General features: G+C 47.2%; 1 protein-coding gene across 1 annotated transcript in view; it reads left to right on the forward strand.

Moving 5' to 3' along the window:
• Positions 1–2,734: 2,734 nt before the first annotated feature.
• Positions 2,735–18,223, forward strand: part of E2F7 (E2F transcription factor 7) — a 35,252-nt gene continuing 19,763 nt past the window's right edge. Inside the window, exons 1-3 of the mRNA XM_044678821.1 lie at positions 2,735–2,827; positions 9,102–9,377; positions 13,968–14,136. Of these exons, the coding sequence (XP_044534756.1) occupies positions 2,735–2,827; positions 9,102–9,377; positions 13,968–14,136 (538 nt within the window). The remainder of the gene's footprint in view (positions 2,828–9,101; positions 9,378–13,967; positions 14,137–18,223) is intronic.

The raw sequence follows: 18,223 nt of genomic DNA on the forward strand, positions 1-18,223 counted from the left end.
TACAACAACCCAGATGGCTAGGTAGTCCTACTTCAAGCCACTGTCAAATATCCATGGGAAAAGGAAATTGTACATTTGCCTTGTATGCAGATAGTCTGCTCTGATGCACTGAGATTTGTCTTAGAAAGACAGAGAGAAGGAAATACAAAGTGTGCATTGGTTTTATAGCTCACTTTTCTAGATCACTGAGAACAGGGAAGCTCTATCCTACCTCCATCAAACCGCATAATCATCAGAAATGCCCTGTGTGTCTGATTAGCAAGAGCCCAATGGGCACTGCCACACTCTATGAGAAGAAACTCCAGATACCTCCAACCATCAGTGTCCTCTAAGCTCATTGGGTTGGTTGTAGAAGTCATCAATTTAATACTCTTCCTAGACAGGGGGGGTTTTAATTGTTCTCTTGGTTCTACTGTTACTTAGGTGGCCTTTCCACCTCAGTCTTTTACTGAAACATCCTATCTGCCCAGACCACTAACTGTGGGTGTCCCAAAGCTCTGTCCTCACACCTCTAAGCAAACAGGGATGATGGAATATCTAGTCTTTGCTGGAAATTGGGAAGTGGGAGACAGGGAATGGAAAAGGAAGTCTTCTGTGAAGCCTGCATCTGACTCCAAGCATTGGTCCAGGCTAGGGTAAGGAAGTAGAAGGGATGATGCCCCTATTTATCTAGAATTCGTTTTATATATCTTTTATATCTCCTTTTATGTGTATATAGGTTGTTTCCCAATAGGATGTAAGTCCCTGGAGGGTAAGGACTTTCTCTCCAGTACCCAACAGTGTCCGTTACATAGTAGGCCCTTAATTAATGATTGTTTACTTTTCAAACATGTTGCTGGGTTTGTATCCTTTTAAAGCTTTCTTTTCCTTTAGATTTCATTAAGCTAACAGTATCTAGGGAGGATCATATGCCCCACCTACGGAAATACAATACCAAGACAAGAACTGCCTGCTATTCTTTCTGCCAGGCTTTGAACCCCTACATTCTCTCGTGAACTATTTAGAGAAATGGCTAGCTCCGAGGTGTCCAGTCTTCTCAAAGTATCAGAGAAGCAAACAAATGGCTCCCGATGCTCATGCTTTAATGCTTTAAAAGATAAATGAAATTTGGGGACAGGGCATCCGAACAGAAAATAATACCCCGCCAATGTCTATTTTTCTGAATTGTGGCCAACCACTCAAGCTCCATGAAAACTTGTTTCACAGGTCCTTGGGGGGGAGTTAATAAGTGCTGAAATTAGAGCCAAGCCAATAAACATTTCCCGCGGCTGAGTGCGGTACTGCATGAACCCTCCCTCCCAACTCCAAACTTCCCCGTGGGTATCCTTTATCCCCCTAACTGCCTCGCCATCTGCTCCCATCCCAAGGTGGCAACCTGGGGCTCGTGCCTCCTCTAGCCCGGCTCTGGCCGTGCCCGAACAAGCCCGGGCGCCCGGGCTTTCCAAGCAGGTGGCTGCTTTTGCAGGGAAGAGACCCGCCTTTAGCATCCCGAGGACGCGTGGATCGTTTTTCGCGGCTCCATCTGCTCAGCCCCTAGCTAATTGGCCGGCAGCGGAGCCGCCTTTTATGCATGACAAAAGAAACCCTCTCCCTAGACTCCTCCACGCCCCCTCCCCACGCCCCTCGTGCGCTTCCCGCTGCAGCCCCGCCCGGCCCGGGCAGAAATTGACGCGCCGCGCGCCCCACTCCCTTCTCCTCCCCTCCCCCGCCTCCCTCCAGCCCGCCCGCCTGACGTCTCGCAGGTACTACTACCCGGAAGGGGGAGGGGAGCGAGTTTGCTACAATTGGGCGGGTCCCGAGCCCGGACGCGCCGAGCGGAGCGCCAACATTCCGGAGGGGGCGGCGCGCCCGCAAGCTCGCGATTGGCGGGCTCTCCCGCGGGGCTCCCCCTCCGACCGCCGCCCATTGGCTGGAACCACACATTCCGTCTCAAGGCGCCAGAACCCGGGGGGGTTTAGCGGGGCCAGGGTAGCTCCGGACTCCAGTCGGGATCGGCGGGTCTGGGCCGGCGGGCGCTCCGTGCGGCGGCCAGAGGTGGCCTTGGCAGAGCCGGGCACGGCTTGCTCCCGAGCCCCCGCCCCGTGTGGGGGGCGCCGCGCTCGCCCTCGTCCGCCCATGGTCAAGTTCGAGGCGCCCCCCCAGCCCGGGAGCAGCCCGGCTTCCCGCGCCCCGGCGGCTCCGGCAAGGCAGGAGGAAGCCTCCTTGGGAAGGAGGGCGGTAAGGATCGCTGGGGACTCCCCCTCGCCGGCACCCCTCCCTCCTGGCGGGGAACGCGCCGCGGGTGGGGGTAGAGGGTAAGAGGTCGGGACCCCAAGCTCCCAGAGATGTCGGGGTGAGGGACTCCCCTTAGAGATCAGCCTTGGGGAACTCTCCTCCAGAAGCCCGGGAAGACGCCCGAGGTCCCCCCAAGTGTTGTGACCCTCAGCCGTACTTTGCGCCAAAATTAACTGACCGGGAAGCCCCCAGGGCTGTCTGACAGATTTCCCTGACCGCCCGGGGTCTGCGACTGCCTTTTCCTTCTTTGATGCGAGTTGTTCTAGGTTTGTTCCCCTCGCGCGTTTTCGATGATATTTGAGCGCTCTTTAGACGTTTGCACGGGCAGACCTGAGGGGGTGGGGGGCTCTCGTGGGAGTGCTCGAGGGAGTCAGGACTGGATGGAGGAATGCATGCAAAAGAAGATGATTCTTTTCCTAAACTCAAAAATCTATTTTCCTTGTGTAATCGCAACTTACAGATGGAGGTCAACTGTTTAACACTACAAGATCTGATCTGCCCCAGGCAGCCCAGGCTAGAATTTGTGATTGAAGATGGAGAAAATGCACAAAAGGTGAGTGGGCAAAAATATTCCAAGCCTAATAATCGGAATCTTTAGCACCTCTGGGTTCAGCAGGTCCCAGCGGGCCACTTCATTCACCACCACCCCCCCTCCCCCGGTGACCTTAGGCAAGTCACTTAACTTTTCCGAAGCCTGAGTTTCCCTGTCTGACAAAATGAGGGGGTTGGACTAGACTGACCTGTTAAGGCCCCTTCCAGCTTGGAGTTCATAATCTTATGGTATGACTTGTGTTTCCAGTAAATCCAGCTTAACTTTAGTATTTTTCCTACACCTCATACTTGAGGAGCCGGCTATTTGAAAGATAGAGCACTGAGCCTAGAATCAGGAAGACCTGAGTTCAGATGAGGTGACCCTGGCCAAGTCACTTAACCCTGTTTGCCTCGGTTTCCTCATCTGTATAATGAGAAGGAAATGGCAAACTAATATCTTTGCCAAGGAAACCCCAGGAGGGGTGATGAAGAGGCAGATAGCCCTAAAGCAGCTAAACAACAAAATACCTTAACTGATGGTCAGCATTAGTAAATTCCTGGCAAATGAGAAAGCCCAGAAATTTTCTGTATTCAATATTCAGAATACAATAAAAGTTGCCATCATAGTCATTTTTTAAAGCAAAATATCCCAGCCACTATAGGTTTACTTTTTTCCACCACCGTTAAAAATTTAAGAATATATATGAGGCTGATTTAAGCAGCAAATAACAGATCATTGGGTTTTTTAATAGGAGGGTAGGATAGAGTCTAGTCCAATTGCCTCATTTTACAGATAAGAAAACTGAGGCCCAGTGACTTCAGGTACTGGCTGAAGTGAAGTAATTCTGGAGAAGTAACTTAATTTTTCAGAGCCTTGATTTTCTTAGCTGAAAAATGAAGCTAATACTAAGCACCTACCTCTCAGAGTTGTTGTGAGGACCAACTGAGATGTGTAAAGTGCTTTGCAAACTTTAAATCACTATATGAATGTGAGCTATTACTGTTTTTATTATGCAGTAACTGTCTACGTTTAATGGTGTTGTCTGTGTCCACCAGAGGAAGCTAATGGGCCTGTGTGCCTCTAGAATTCGGGACCTCAGTCTCAATAGCACTGTCCTCTGATTAGTAACTGCACTAATAGTTCACCTTTATACAGTTCTGGAAGGTTTGCAGGACACTTTTCAGAGAGTATCTCATTGGATCCTCACAACAGCCCTTAGGAGGTAGGTGGTTTTATTAGCCTCATTTATAGATGAAAAAACTGAGGCAGGCCTAAGTGACCTACCCAAGATCACAGTAGTGTAAGTAACTAAGGCTGAATTTAAACTCAGATCTTCCAGTGCTTTATCCATTTCAGGACTCCCCTGCCTCTGGTCAGCCAGAGATGCTATAAGCCAGAAATTATGCTACCTTATTAGTTGATAAATTACTGCACATTTTAGGCAAAGGCAAAAACCCCTCATTCATAGAATTTTTATACCAAGAAGCAGCTTAGAAGTCATCTAACCTAACCCCTCTTCGTACTAAACCAAGTTTTAAAAAATAGAATTTTAATCGAGGCTTCGCCACTTCCTTAACAGTGGTCACTTAGTCACTCAGCTTCTCGGAGCAAATATTTAGATTTAGTGATAATAATGAAACTGACTTGCTAGGTTTTTAAGGAGTAATTGCTAATAAGCACTTTCTCTTCTGGTAGCAGCCTAGTCATCACTCAGGAATAAGTCTGTAGGCCAGTTGCTTAACCAGCTACCAAATTCATACTCCCAAAATTGCTAATCCAATCACCCCATCCCCACCCAGAGACCTGCAATGACTCCCAGGTACCTCTCAGTTAAGATGAAATTTTCACTCTTTCCAGAAGGGAGAAAACAAGCATCTCCAAAGTACCTACTAAGAGCTAAAAACCTTAAAATTATTGTCTCATCTGATCCTCACAATGGCCCTGGGAGTTAGGTGCTAATATCCCCATTTTACAGATGAGAGAATTGAAGCAGACTGATTTAGTGAGCTGCCTAAATTCACATAGCTAGTGTCTGAGGTCACATTTGAACTCACTTTCTTTGTAAAATGAGGGAATTGGGCTAGCTAGCCTCCAAGGTCTCTTCCAGCTTGAAATTTGTGCTCATGGAAGAGCTATTGGATTTGGACCAGGTGGACCTGGGTTCCAATCCTAGTTCTCCGTGATTTTTGCCTGGGCGCTTAACAGACAAAATCACTCCCTTTTCCCCTTTTGAAGTCTCCATTTTCTTGTTTATGAAATGAGAGCATTAAACTGGATTCCTCATTAAAGTCCTTTCCAGCTATCGATCTTGGGAATAGGTAGGGTTCTTAAGAATAGCAAACTATATCCTGCCATTATACTGCAATTCATTAAGATGGTAGAGTGAATCCGTTTGAGTGTCATTTTTTCATGCCTCTTGAATAGTTTTTTGAAGAGAGGAAGATAGTTAGAGCACATCATATTTACATAAGGCTCTAGAGTTGCCTGTGCCTTTTCATATTTATTCTCATTTACCTCATAGCCCTGGGAAATAAGACAAGTATTCTCCCCATTTTACAGATTTAAAAAAAAGGTTTAGAGAAGGGGTGACTCATCTCAGACACACCATAGAGCCAGCACTCAACCAAGTCTGTGGTTTTTAAGGGCACACACTTCTCTCGAGGGAAGAAAATGCTCCAAAATTGTATTTCATTAAAGGAGCATCTTTTTTCCAGTACCCAAGTTGTATCGGAGAGAAATGATGTAGAGGAAATATCTTCAATGAGTTCAAAGTCTCTAATGATTTTTAAATAAGATGATGCTAAAGTGTCCCCTCTGTTCCCTTTTCTCCAATTCTTTTATCTTTATACAGCTGCCAAATTTATATTCCCAAAGAACTTAAGTAGCTCCAGGGTAGCTCTCAGTTAAAATGGAAAGTTCACTCTTTTGGAAGGGAGGAAACAAGCATCTTTAAAGTACCTACTAAGAACTAAGCACCTTACAATTATTGTCTCATCTGATCCTCACAGTGGCCCTGGGAGTTAGGGGCTAATATCCCCATTTTACAAATCAGACAGCTGAGGCAGACAGATTAAGTGAGTTGCCTACATTCACACATAGGAACTCAAGTCTTCCTGACTCCAGACCCAGCACAATCTGACTCCAATCTATTTTTCCAGATTGTTTCTTTCACAAACTCTACACTCAGCCAAACTACCCAATTGCTACCCCCATCCGTGTTATTCCACATTCTGCCACTGCCCTTTTTTGCCTCGCCCTCAAAGCTCTTTTCTTTGCCAGGAATCCTCTCCCTCCTCACCTCTTAGAATCTGTAGCTCCCTTCCAGGGTCAGTTCAAGTGTATCTTCCTCCTGGAGACCTTTCCTGATTACCCCCCACTGAAATTACTTTGTATACATTTTTCTATCTACTTAACTTTGTAATTGTTGTCCTCCCTCCTCCCCCAACCAAATATGTAAACTCTTTGAGGTCAGAGATCATTCAGGCTTTTGTCTTTGTATCCCCACTTCTGGGCAAGGTCTATAATAGACACTTAATAAACGTTCGCTCAGTTGGATTGCATGAAGACAGTTGGATTTTCAGAGCCTGGAAAGGATGTGGGAATCTCCAAGGAGTGTAGATGAGTCCTGGTTTGCTTTCCTGGTCAATGACTTTTTGCCAGATGACTAGACGTAGAAGGCACGCCTCACTCTATCCGGCCATGATAAAAATGTCAGATTGAGCTTTCATATTTTGATGAGTCATTAAATGCTTACTGTGTGCTGGGAACTGTGCTCTGTGAGGCCGAGGGATCCTAAGAGAAGCAAAAGACTTTCCCTGCCCATGAGGAGCTCACCTTCTAATGGGAAACGGCCCCAGACAGTAAGGAATATTCCAGAAAATAAAACGCATGAGTTGGAATTATTTAGTCTCAAAAAGGAAAGCTCGTGGGATAAGTTCATAATTAGCTATAAACCAGAATCTCATTATGAAGAAGAATCAGCGGGTATTTTGTGTCTGGTTAAGGTTGAGGAGAGAGCCAATGTCAAGTCACAGAGACCCGAGTTCCAATTCTATCTCTGATACATACCAGCTGTAGGACTCTGGAGAAGAGCCCCTTAGGCTACAGCAGCAAAAGAGACGGTCCAGCGTCTTCTTTGGTGCCGCTTCCACTGGGGGCCGTGGGGCTGGGGCATAGCTTTCTTCTTTGACTCATTTGAGGGCATTGGTGGTGAGGAGGAAGAAAGAGACTTGAAGTCAACAAAATGCGGGTAGACTTAGAGGCCTCGAATCTCCTTTTTTAAGAAGCATTCCAGGTCATGGTTTATCCAGCCGAAGTATACAGTAGCGTAATGGAAAGAGCAGTAGCCTTGGGTAGAACGTTCCTGGTGGAATTCTAGCTCGGCTTCTTACTTCAGACATCACTTACCTTTTAAGCCTCTGTTTCCTCATCTATAGAATGGGAATATCAATACATCTTGGGCAAAGGAAGATATGATTAGAGCAAAACAGTTTGCTAGCCATCACGCGCCATATGCGTGTGAGTTATCATCCCTCCACAGTCTCCAATCAGTCACGGGGGTCCTCGGCCAGAGAGACCACTGGCGAGCCTCCCCCAAACAGCAAAGGGAGCTGTGCCTCTCCTCTGATGATGTCTCATGACTGGACCGCTGTCTTTCCTGAAATACCTTCGTTTGAGGTATACAAAAGACATGCAGGCATCTCAGGTTTTCGCCCATGATCTCCTTTTAAGGAAAACAGATTACAGTTGACATTTCTACTCCTCCCCCTCATCTTTATGGTATTTAGAGGTCTTATGATCTCATCCCCATTGTGTAACATGGTCCAATAGGAAGAATATTGAATTTGGAGTCTCATGACTTAAGTTCAAATCCCAACTCTGCCAGCCCTGTGACCTTGGGTGGGTCACGTAACTTATTTGGACCTCATTTTCCTCAAGTGTAAAACAACAAGGAGGTGAAGAGCTCTTCTAGCTCTAAATCTGTGATGTGAATGTTGGCAATTGCCTACTTTTGTTCATTCATTTCAGTCATGCCTGACTCTTCATGACCTTCTTCTGGGTTTTCTTGGCAACGACACTGGAGTGGTTTGCCATTGCCTTCTCTGTCTTATTTTACCACAATAACAACAACAAAATATTTGGGCAGCGCCTACCAGATCATTCCTATTTGACTTCATTGGGTTAGCACACGGGCAGAGACAAGAGATAATAGCGTGCCGCTCTCGGAGAAATTCCCACCCTCCTTCCTCTGCCCTGTCGTGTTGTTTGAGTCAGATCCTGGCTCTGCCACTCATGGCTCCTGTGCCCTCAGAAAGTTTACTTACTCATTTTCTTCACCTTTAAAATAAAGGACTTAGACAAATAAAATGTATAACATTTTAAGGTTTACAAAGAATTTCACCTGTTATCTCCTTTGATCCCCACAACTCTGAAAGGTAGAGGTTATTTTTGTCTCTATTTTACAAATTAGGAAACTGAGGCACGGGCTGTTAAGTGACTTACCCAGGGTCACAGCTAGTCTTAAGTGTCTGAGGCAGGATGTGAATCATCAGTGAGTCCAAAGTTTTTCCCCCTTGCTGCTCTAACTTCTCGGGTACCTTCCAGCTCCAAATTTGTGACCCAATTGTGCATAATTATGTACCATGTGGTCTTCCAGGAGTTTACAAGTCTTAAAGGGAAGGTAAATAAAATATATGCCTGGATAAATACAGTGCAAATCAGAACATGGCCATTGTTTAAAAGGTCCTTTTAATCCTATGCCCATCGTTAATCCAGGCCCCTGGGACCATTTCCTGTAGAATTAACATGAGCCGGAAATGAGCGAGTTCTTGAGTTCTGCTCTGTTCAACCAACAATGGCTTCATTAGCTCGGACAAACACTTGGAGTACGAGATCACGGCTGCTCTTCAGAGCTTTCCTCACGCTGACAAATAACATTTAAAAAAATATTTGACCCACCGAAATTGTATTAATTCAACCCGCATTCGCTCGGTGTCCATGTCCTTCTCCCTCCTGGCCCTGTTCTAAGCCTCTGTCAACAGCAAATACACCAAGAGGGAAATCTTGTGAAAATCAGATTAAATAAGTATCAGGAGGAGTAGCTGATGGGACAAGCCCGATCCTACCTGACCCAGTACTTCCTTTCCACTAGCCTCTCTCGTTCATTTTTATTCCATCTGTTGGGCCAGGGGCCAGTTTTTATTGGCGTGTCCATGCTCGTGCTGTTGGGGACCTTGGCTGACTGACCGTCTCTCCACATGGCCCGTCATCACTCACCAATCTCTCTCTGTCATAGGAAAACATATTTGTTGATCGATCCAGGATGGCCCCAAAAACGCCAATGAAAAACGAACCGATTGATTTATCGAAGCAAAAGCCCTACACCCCCGAAAGAAGTCCAATTACCCCAGTGAAGCTCGCCGACAGGCCTCAGGCAGAGCCCTGGACCCCGACGGCTAACCTGAAGATGCTCATCAGTGCGGCCAGTCCTGACATGAGGGACCGGGAGAAGAAGAAGGAGCTCTTCAGACCCATCGAAAACAAGGACGACGCTTTCTCAGACCCGCTACAGGTAACGGCCATCATCAGCCTTTTTGACTCCTTCCGCGTCTCGGGTGGGCACGTGCTGCTTGAGCCTCATTTCCACCGAGGCCTTTCCCACTCCAGACCCAACAGCTCACCCGCGACCCCCCTCGCTGCCCGGTGAGCAGACGGACCTGTAGAGCGGAAAACCAGCTCAGCGCTGGCAGACTGAAAGAATTCAAAACGTTGTCGTACCTTAGTAGGGAAAGGATCTGGCTCTAAGTGTCTCCGCTGCTCCGGGACCTGGGCAAGTCCTTTAACCCCTTCATGAGGGCCTTGGGGCATCCACTTAGACTTTTTAGCACAGTCCTAGCACAGAGGAAGCGTTTAATCTCTACCCCAGACTGCACAATTGTAGCTGGTCTGAATCCGGCGATGGGGCTACCATCGTAGGCCTTTATACAGGCCTGGGCAGTCAAGAGGTAGAGAACTAAATGAATAAATACACTTTACACAAAGAAGTTTTCATTATCAGTATTCTTCAGCCCATCAGGATTCTGCAGAGTTCTTTTGGAAATAGGCACTGATTTCACTGGATTAGGGAACTCCCAGGTGAGGAAGCCCCTTCTAGCTTTTCCTCTGCAATAAACAGGTCTTGCCTGTGGCCCTGAGAGATTGAGACACTTGGCAGGTGGAAACATAGAGAGAGAAAAAAAAAATGTCTTCATTTTGAACAATATTTTTCATCACAAAATGCCTTTTTAAAAAACTGTCTGATGCTACCTCGAATAACCCAAAGAGCGATAACTTTTTAAGGCCTAATTTTTAACCCTGTTATTGTGTGAAGAAACTCTTATATTCTGTAAAATCCATTTTTTTTTAACCCTTGTACTTTGGTGTATTGTCTCATAGGTGGAAGAGTGGTAAGGGTGGGCAATGGGGGTCAAGTGACTTGCCCAGGGTCACACAGCTGGGAAGTGGCTGAGGCCGGGTTTGAACCTAGGACCTCCTGTCTCTAGGCCTGACTCTCACTCCACTGAGCTACCCAGCTGCCCCCTAAAATCCATTTTTTTAAAAAATGTTCAGTTCCACACGGGCTCTTGGGGCTGTATTTTCAGTTCATCTTCCCTGAAGATTTTTTTTCTTCCAAGTGAATACACTTTATTTTTTTCCAGTCATGATAGATTATTTGCAGTTAATTGATTTTGTCCTGTGTTGAACTCTTCATTACTTTGACTCATGAGTGTACCAGGAAGAACAGAGACAAATGAAACAGAATGGACAGGAATCAAAAAGCTCAGTAGGGATCAGTTTCCCTTTATTTCCCACCAAATTGCTTTCAAGAGTCGCAGATAAGGACAAGACTGACTTAATGATGAATATTTTTTGTTCTTTTTTTTTTTTAACTTTATCTTCTGTCTTAGAATCCACACTAAGTATCACTTCTAGGGCAGAAGAGCAGTAAGGGCTAGGCAGTGGGGATTAAATGACTTGCCTGGGGTCACATAGCTAAGAAGATTTGAAACCAGGACCTGCTGCCTCCAGACCTGGCTCTCTATCCACTGAGCCTCCAGCTTCCTCTTGTTCTTAATTCTTACTTTATTTTCCATCAGTAAAAACATTCAGACATACAAACAAAAATGCTAAATGCTGGGCATTGAACTTATAAACTTCCCTAGTTTGTTGTTGTTTTAAGGTGTGTATTTCAGGAGATAGAATGTCATAGCAAATAGGGTGCGGAAATCCTGGATTCAAATCCTGCCTCTTGTCCCATAGGGCTGTGTGGTCATTTAACCTGTCAGTGCCCAGGCCTATCTGGGACTGTTCCTTGTAGAGCAAGTGTAGAATTATTTCAGTGGAGGAAGTTTACTCACTAGGAGATCCTGTCAAAAAGTGTCTATTAGGAGCAGCTAGGTGACTCAGTGGAAAGCCAGGCCTGAAGATGGGAGGTCTTGGGTTCAAATATGGCCTCTGTGTGACCCTAGGCAAGTCACTTAACCCCATTTGCCTAGCCTTCTGTCTTAGAGTTGTTACTAGAACAGAAGGCAGGAGTTAAAAATATAAAAATGCACACAACAAGATCCAGCAGCTAAGTCCTGCGGGGAAGGGAGGGAGGGGTTCCCCTCATCTCCTGATATGGCCTTTTTTCTACATATTTACCCAGATTTTGTTCTTGTTCCTGCCATTTACATACTTGTAAATATGAGGCACAGAGCTTGGGCTGGAAGCACCTTCATTTTACAGGCCACAGGAAGCAAAATGTGGGCATTCGTGTTTATTACTCAGTTGATTCTTTTTCATTGCCTTTTCTCCAGACTCCTTGATGGAGATACAGCTTATCAGCTCTAGCATTGGATCATTTGACCATTGAACAATTCACACTAGAACAGATAGAGCAAAATGGGCTTTCTGGAGCGCACGAAGATAAGTGGGTGTTGCACAACAATGAAAGCCCTTAGCTCGGCGCCTCACGCCGGGACAAGTTTGGCAGCTCCCCTGACACGTTCGGTTTGGTCTCCTCCGAGAGGATGCTGGCTTTTGTCATTCTTTCTTGGGCAAAAACATTTCAGGGCAAAAGGCAGCTGGTTCAAAATGAAGGCCTGGGAAATCCTTACATTAATAGTGTTCAGCACACATGGGAAAGGTAGGGGGGGCTGGGGTGCTTAGCGGATAGAGAGCAGGCCTAGAGACGGGAGGTCCTGGGTTCAAATCTGGCCTCGGACACTTCCCAGCCGTGTGACCCTGGGCAAGTCACTTGACCCCCATTGCCCACCCTTACCACTCTTCTGCCTTAGAGCCAATACACAGTATTGACTCCAAGATGGAAGGGAAGGGGGAAGGAAGGGAGGGAGAAAGGAAGGAAATAAGGGGCGTTGAGCCTCCACTGTGTGCCTCGATGCTTAAAAGTCGTCTGGTCCCAGGCTCACACGTCTGGAGTCCAGCCCCAGTTTGTGGTGATCAGTCGTGTTCAGTCCTGTCTGACTCCTCAAAACCCTGTTTCAAGCAAAGATACTGGAGGGTTCGCCATTTCCTTCTCCAGCCCAGTTTACAGATGCAGAAACTGAGGCAGACAGGGCGAAGTGATCTGCCCAGAATCACCACAGCTATTGCGCGTCTGAGGCCAGGCTTGAACTAGGAAGAGGCGTCTCCCTGACTTAGACGCAGTTCTCTCTGCTGAGCCAAGTAGCTGCTCCTAATACCGAATCCTGCGGAGTTCCAGCACTACCAAATGAAACATTTTAGCCTCGTCCCCTTGGCGGTGGCGGCCTAGCGCTGTGCTTCCGTCAGGGAGGGCGCTGCCAGTGAGGAGATTCCCTGCATTGAAGACAGGCCGCTGGCCTGCCGGCTATAGTCATTGCAAGTTGCCTGGTGACTTCTGAGGGAAACGACTTCCCCAGGGTCACCCCCAGTCTGCTAGAGTTCTGCAGCACTCACTTGTCCTCTTTCCGTTATTTGCGTGTCACCTTGGACGTGGCCTCGTGGCTCCCCCACTGCACTCTCATTTCTGTCGGCGTCGCTGCAGCTTTCCCCGGTCTGGCCGTTCCCCGGTCTGTGAGCGCCTCCGCTCTTTCCACATCCTCACAGTCACAAAACAAAGCCCTGCTAGAAGTGTCCTGGGGGTGGGGTGGGGGGGCCTCTCTCTGGTCATTGTTCTCCCCCAGATTCACACCCCCGCTGCGTCGCCATCTTTGGTCGTCTTTGCTGCGCTTCTTTAGTGACTGGTGGCAGCAGCATTCTTCTCTGCAGTTAGTAGTTTGAACTTCTTCAGAGAACTGTTTATCTCCTTGACTATCCCTGGAGGAATGACCTTTGGTCATATTTACGTATATATGCTTATAGCTGTTAATTTTTTGTGTGTCTCAGATATGAAATCCTTATGAGAAAAATTTGCTAACAAAGACTTTCCTCCCCACTTAACTGCTTTCCATCTTACTCATTTTATCTGTAGAGATGCTTTTAAGACTCATAGAATTGAATTAAGTTTCATATGATTAAATATAAATAAATTACTTTTCATAGAATTAAATTAAATTAAATTTTGTCCTCTAAGCATTTCTGTTTGTTGTTCGGTTAAGACTATATCACCTAGGGGCCACTGGGTAGCTCTGTGGCTTGAGAGCAGCCAGGCCCAGAGACAGAGGTCCTGGGTTCAAATGTGTCCTCAGACGCTTCCTGGGCAGGTCCTTTAACTCCTGTTGCCCAGCCCCGATCCCTCTTCTGCCTTAGAACTGATACTTTGTGTCAACTCTAAGATACAGGGGTTTTAAAAAGAATGCATCAGGGGGCAGCTGGGTAGCTCCGTGGATGGAGAGCCAGGCCTAATGACAGGAGGTCCTGGGTTCAAATCTGGCCTCAGACACTTCCCAGCTGTGTGACCCTGGGCAAGTCACTTGACCCCCATTGCCTACCCTTACTGCTCTTCTGCCTTAGAACCAATGCTTATTACTGATTCTATGATGGAAAGTTGAAGGGTGTTTTGTTTTTAAAGGAAGGGTTAGAAAAAGAAAACTATTGCTGCTGGAAAACGTTCTGATTTTCTTTGTTCCTTGTAGATTCCTGTTACCCCTCAGGTTCCCCTTCTTATATTTTAATGGGTTATTTCCCTCTTCTGTCCTCCTCTCCCCATCACCCACCGTAGTTTGACGCCGTCGGATGTGGCACTGTGGATGAATTTGAAAAGCAGCGGCCAAGCAGAAAGCAGAAGAGTTTAGGGCTCCTGTGCCAAAAGTTTCTGGCTCGCTATCCAAGTTACCCCTTGTGCACCGAGAAAACAACAATATCCCTGGATGAGGTGGCCGCCAGTCTGGGTACGTATGTTCCTGGCGTGAGTCTCCGGGGAGTTGGTCAGAAAATGGGCTTCCTTTAACCCGGACCTCTTCAGCGATGGCAAGTGATGGTGTCTCTTGGCCTGCGGCCCAGCTTTGTGTCGCAGCTCTTTAAAGATGGAGGGAGCCGGTCCTGGGGGGGATGCCCGGCGCCTGGCAGCTTACTGAGGCCGGGGGAGGCCTGCATGATGCCTCCGTCGTTAGCCACATTTCCTTGCACGCACGAGCTTCTCACCTCTTCCAAATCCGAAGCTCAGGTTTTGTTTGTTTTCCCTTCAGTAACAGTGTTTTAACTTGTAACTATGGCAGAGCAGATAGTGTGTGTGTGTGTGTGTGTGTGTGTGTGTGTGTGTGTGTGTGTGTGTGTGTGTGTGTGTAACACTCGCCGTGGGCAAAGCTCTGGGAATCCAAATTCAAGAATCTTCCCTCCTGGGGGAAGCCGCACAGAAAGGATCTAAAAGGGAGGGAAGGTCAGGAAGGTGCCTGTAAAAGCCCGGAGCGTCGGGAGCGTGGCTGGCGGGGCACGTCGAGGCCTGTTCTGGCCTCTCCGCGCCTCAGTTTCCTCATCTGTAAAATGAGGGTCAGACCGTTCGTCCCGTAGGGAGGTGCAGCGGCCGCCCGGAGGCAGGAAAGCTGGCCTTCGTGGGGTCACGTCTCCCGGCAGACATCGGTAGCCGCCGGTCCTGGGCCAGTCACTCAGCCCCCTTCGCCAGCCTTTCGGCTCTCTTGGCCCAGAATCGATGGCGATTCTTAGGCGGAAGGTTAAGGCTTTGCGTTTTTTCAAAAAAAGGAAAAACGAATGACTTCTTCTGTGGGAGCCGTCCGCGTCACGTGGGCACAAGCCACAGGGACCCCCAGTGGGCCCGCCCTGTCGGAGGGGCTTCCCTGCACATGGCGGACGTGAATGTTCACTCCCATAGCGACGGCCGGGAGCGAGTTTGTGTTCCTGTCCCAAGGGGGGCCCTGAGGGGCCGCGCAGGGAAGGCGCCTGCCGCAGGACGGGTGGCCCCGGCTTCCGGGGGGCGTCCTCGGCGTTGTTGGGCAGCCCCGTGGGCGCCCGGCCGAGGGACCAATACACAGCCGTGCCTTGCTTGGGCTTTATGCTCCCAGGAAGCCTCTGAGTCCAAAGGCCACCCCGACAGCCGAGGCCCCAGAGAGCTTACCTCTCGCCCACCCAGAGGTGGCGGCGGCCCGCTCATTTTTCAGTCGCGTCTGCCTTTCTGCGGGCCCGCTGGGGGTTTCTCGGCAAAGATCCTGCACTGGTTTGCCATTCTTCTCCGGCTCATTTTACAGATGAGAAACGGAGGCGAACAGGCGTAAGTGACTTGCCCAGGAACATACAGCCAGGAAGTGTCAGAGGCCAGGTTTAAATTCAGAAAGAATCTTCCCGACTCCAGACCTGGATTTCTATCTTCAGTAAACACACAGCCAGTATTAGAGTCTGCTTTTGAGACGGGGTCTCCTAACTCTAAAACTCTCGCTTACTCCCTGAAAATCTTTGCTATGTCCCACTTGGGGGCTTCTAGTACTAGTTAGAAGTAATAGCATGGGCAGTTGGAGGATACAAATAGAAACCCATGTTTTAACTTGCCCTGGGTTCAAATCCCAGCTCGGCTACTCAATATTTGTTTGGCCTTGAGCAAATCACTTAAAAGTTGGGGGATTTCATTTCTTCATCTAAAAAAAATCTAAATTAATAATCTCATAAATCAAAACAGTAGACTAGACATCACTTTCCTGAGATTTGAGATGGGAATGAGGAGAGAAAATAAAAGAATAAGATGTTGTTTTGACTGATGTTTAAAAAAAAACGAGGAAAGTAAAGGAGAGGTAATCAATCTCCTGGGATGAAGGGGGTTCTCGAAAAGCCTAATCAGTGACTAACGGAAGCGTGAGGATGGTAACAATGTGCAAATCCTCAATGGCGGAACTAATGTCATAACTAGGATTAGAAGGATTACTTGGATCCAAAAGAAAATGGAGGCTGGGCACCAAGAGAAAAGCTTTCTGGCAGCAAGATCCCCCAGAGTGAACAAAAACGGAAGGCAAGGGGTAGCTATTTGACCTTCGAAAATGAATTTTTCATGAAAAAGCAAGCAAATAGTTAAATTCATTACTGCTTGGTAAGGTCAATGAATGTGAACAAAATGTTTGAGGATTTTCTTTCACACAATAATTCAGTTCACATTTTTAAATCTTGTGTTATTTTCCATGTGAGAGATATTTTTCTTCTCGTGGCCTGGCCCCTTTAGACGGTCTAGTGAAGCCCATGGAGACCCCCTTCCCAGAATAATGCTTTTAAGTGCCCAAAAGACAGCACGTAGGGTTACAAAGGAAACAATTCTGTTGGAATTCAGTTATCCAAATATTCAGCAAACAAGACACCAGGTTAAGAATCTCTGCTCTTTGTCCATCAGAGCCAAAAGTCCTCTTGAAGGTCATCTCCAGACCCCATTTTACAGGTGAAGAAATTGAGGCCCACAGAGATAAAGCGACTTTCCCAAAGCAGCGGCTCATTTGTAGCAGAGTTGGACCCAGAAGCCAAGCCTCCAAACCTCCATCTAGCGATCTATCCTTAGAGATGGAAGAGATCAGGGAGACCCAAGTTCAAATCTTATCTGTTTTGGGGTTCCGTGGGCAAATTTCTTTGTCTTTAAGCCTCAGTCTCCCCCTTTGCAAACTGAAGGAGATTTAACTCAGTCATTCCTTCCAGCTCCAGATGTCTTCCTCTAGAATGAGACCAATGTCTCTGGAATTAGAGGGGCCAGATAGTAAAAATGTAAGAAGACTGAAGAATTGGGGGAGAGGGGCGTAGGCTTTTAAAGCCACCCGGAGGATTTCCTGTTTGATCATGAAGGTAATAGAGAGCCAATGGATTTGATTGAAAATGGGGGCGAGATTGTTAGCCCTGTGACTTTAGGGAGGTCATTTGGCAGCCGAGTGGAGGATAGACCAGAATGGGGCAAGACTTCAGGCAAGGAGACTAAGCAGAAGCCGTTACCATTACAGCAGTCCAGGGTGAGAGGTGGTCACGGTCGGCACTAAGGGGAAGCTATCAACATCTTATTTTCAAAGTAAATATATGAAAACTGGAAGGGAGTTGCCCTGGACATATGGTCTGATCAGCCTTCATGTCAGGGCTGTTCCATTGTGGATTCATCATCAACCAAAACCTTAGGACTGAACTCTCAGCTCTTCTGAGTGTATGTGACCAGCAAATGCCTTTTATTGTGTGATTTGTGATTACAGTGTATCTCCCCTGATAAACATTTGAAGGGCAGAAGTTCTCCATTGATTTTAGTCTGCCCTAGTTGTCCAAACTAGGAAGAGAGCCAGCCAGGCAGAAGGAGGTCCTCCATACTCCATACCTGTCAGAATTCTTTTGCTGTGGATATTTACATCAGAACAAATGGGGCAGATGAATGCCAAAAGGGTAGGGAGCCTGTTGCTAAATCAGGTAATTCAGAGATGGGGTAGAATTCTTCTTGGATCCATTTCTTCATCGGGCCTTCAAGCTGGCCAGGGTTTTAGGTAGATTCAATGACCATTTAAAGAGATGAGGCCTGTTTTATACATAGAGGAATGCTATGGGATGATAGGATAACAGATTCGTCCCCAATACTCTACTTTTCCCTCCCTCTTCCCAACCATATTCTGTTCTTAAGATCCGAGGAAACAATCCCTGAGATTTGATCGGCACCAATGACTAAAGAGCTGGACTGTTAGCAGTTTCCTGCCGGACTCTGGTCATGGTGACTGCTCCCTGTCACTTAAAACATACAAAGGCCCGCCATATTGATTCAGGCTTCCAGACTTGCCAGATGGACCAGTGCCTTCTGGATTCCCATACCATTTTCCTTGGTGTTGCATCACTGTAGAGTCTCCTTCCTTTCAATGATTTGGTAAACCTGGGTGACCTACAAGGGTCTGATTTCATTCAAATATCTGTCCTAAACTCCCAGGGGCCAACCTGATCCAGGCCTAGATGGTAACTGGAGTGAGAGATTGCTTTCAATCCATTGATCCAGTTGATTAAACTAGCTTTTATTTCCTTGGTTAAGTGAAGGGA

This window comes from Gracilinanus agilis, chromosome 5 (assembly GCF_016433145.1).
Source record: "Gracilinanus agilis isolate LMUSP501 chromosome 5, AgileGrace, whole genome shotgun sequence".
NCBI lineage: Eukaryota > Metazoa > Chordata > Mammalia > Didelphimorphia > Didelphidae > Gracilinanus > Gracilinanus agilis.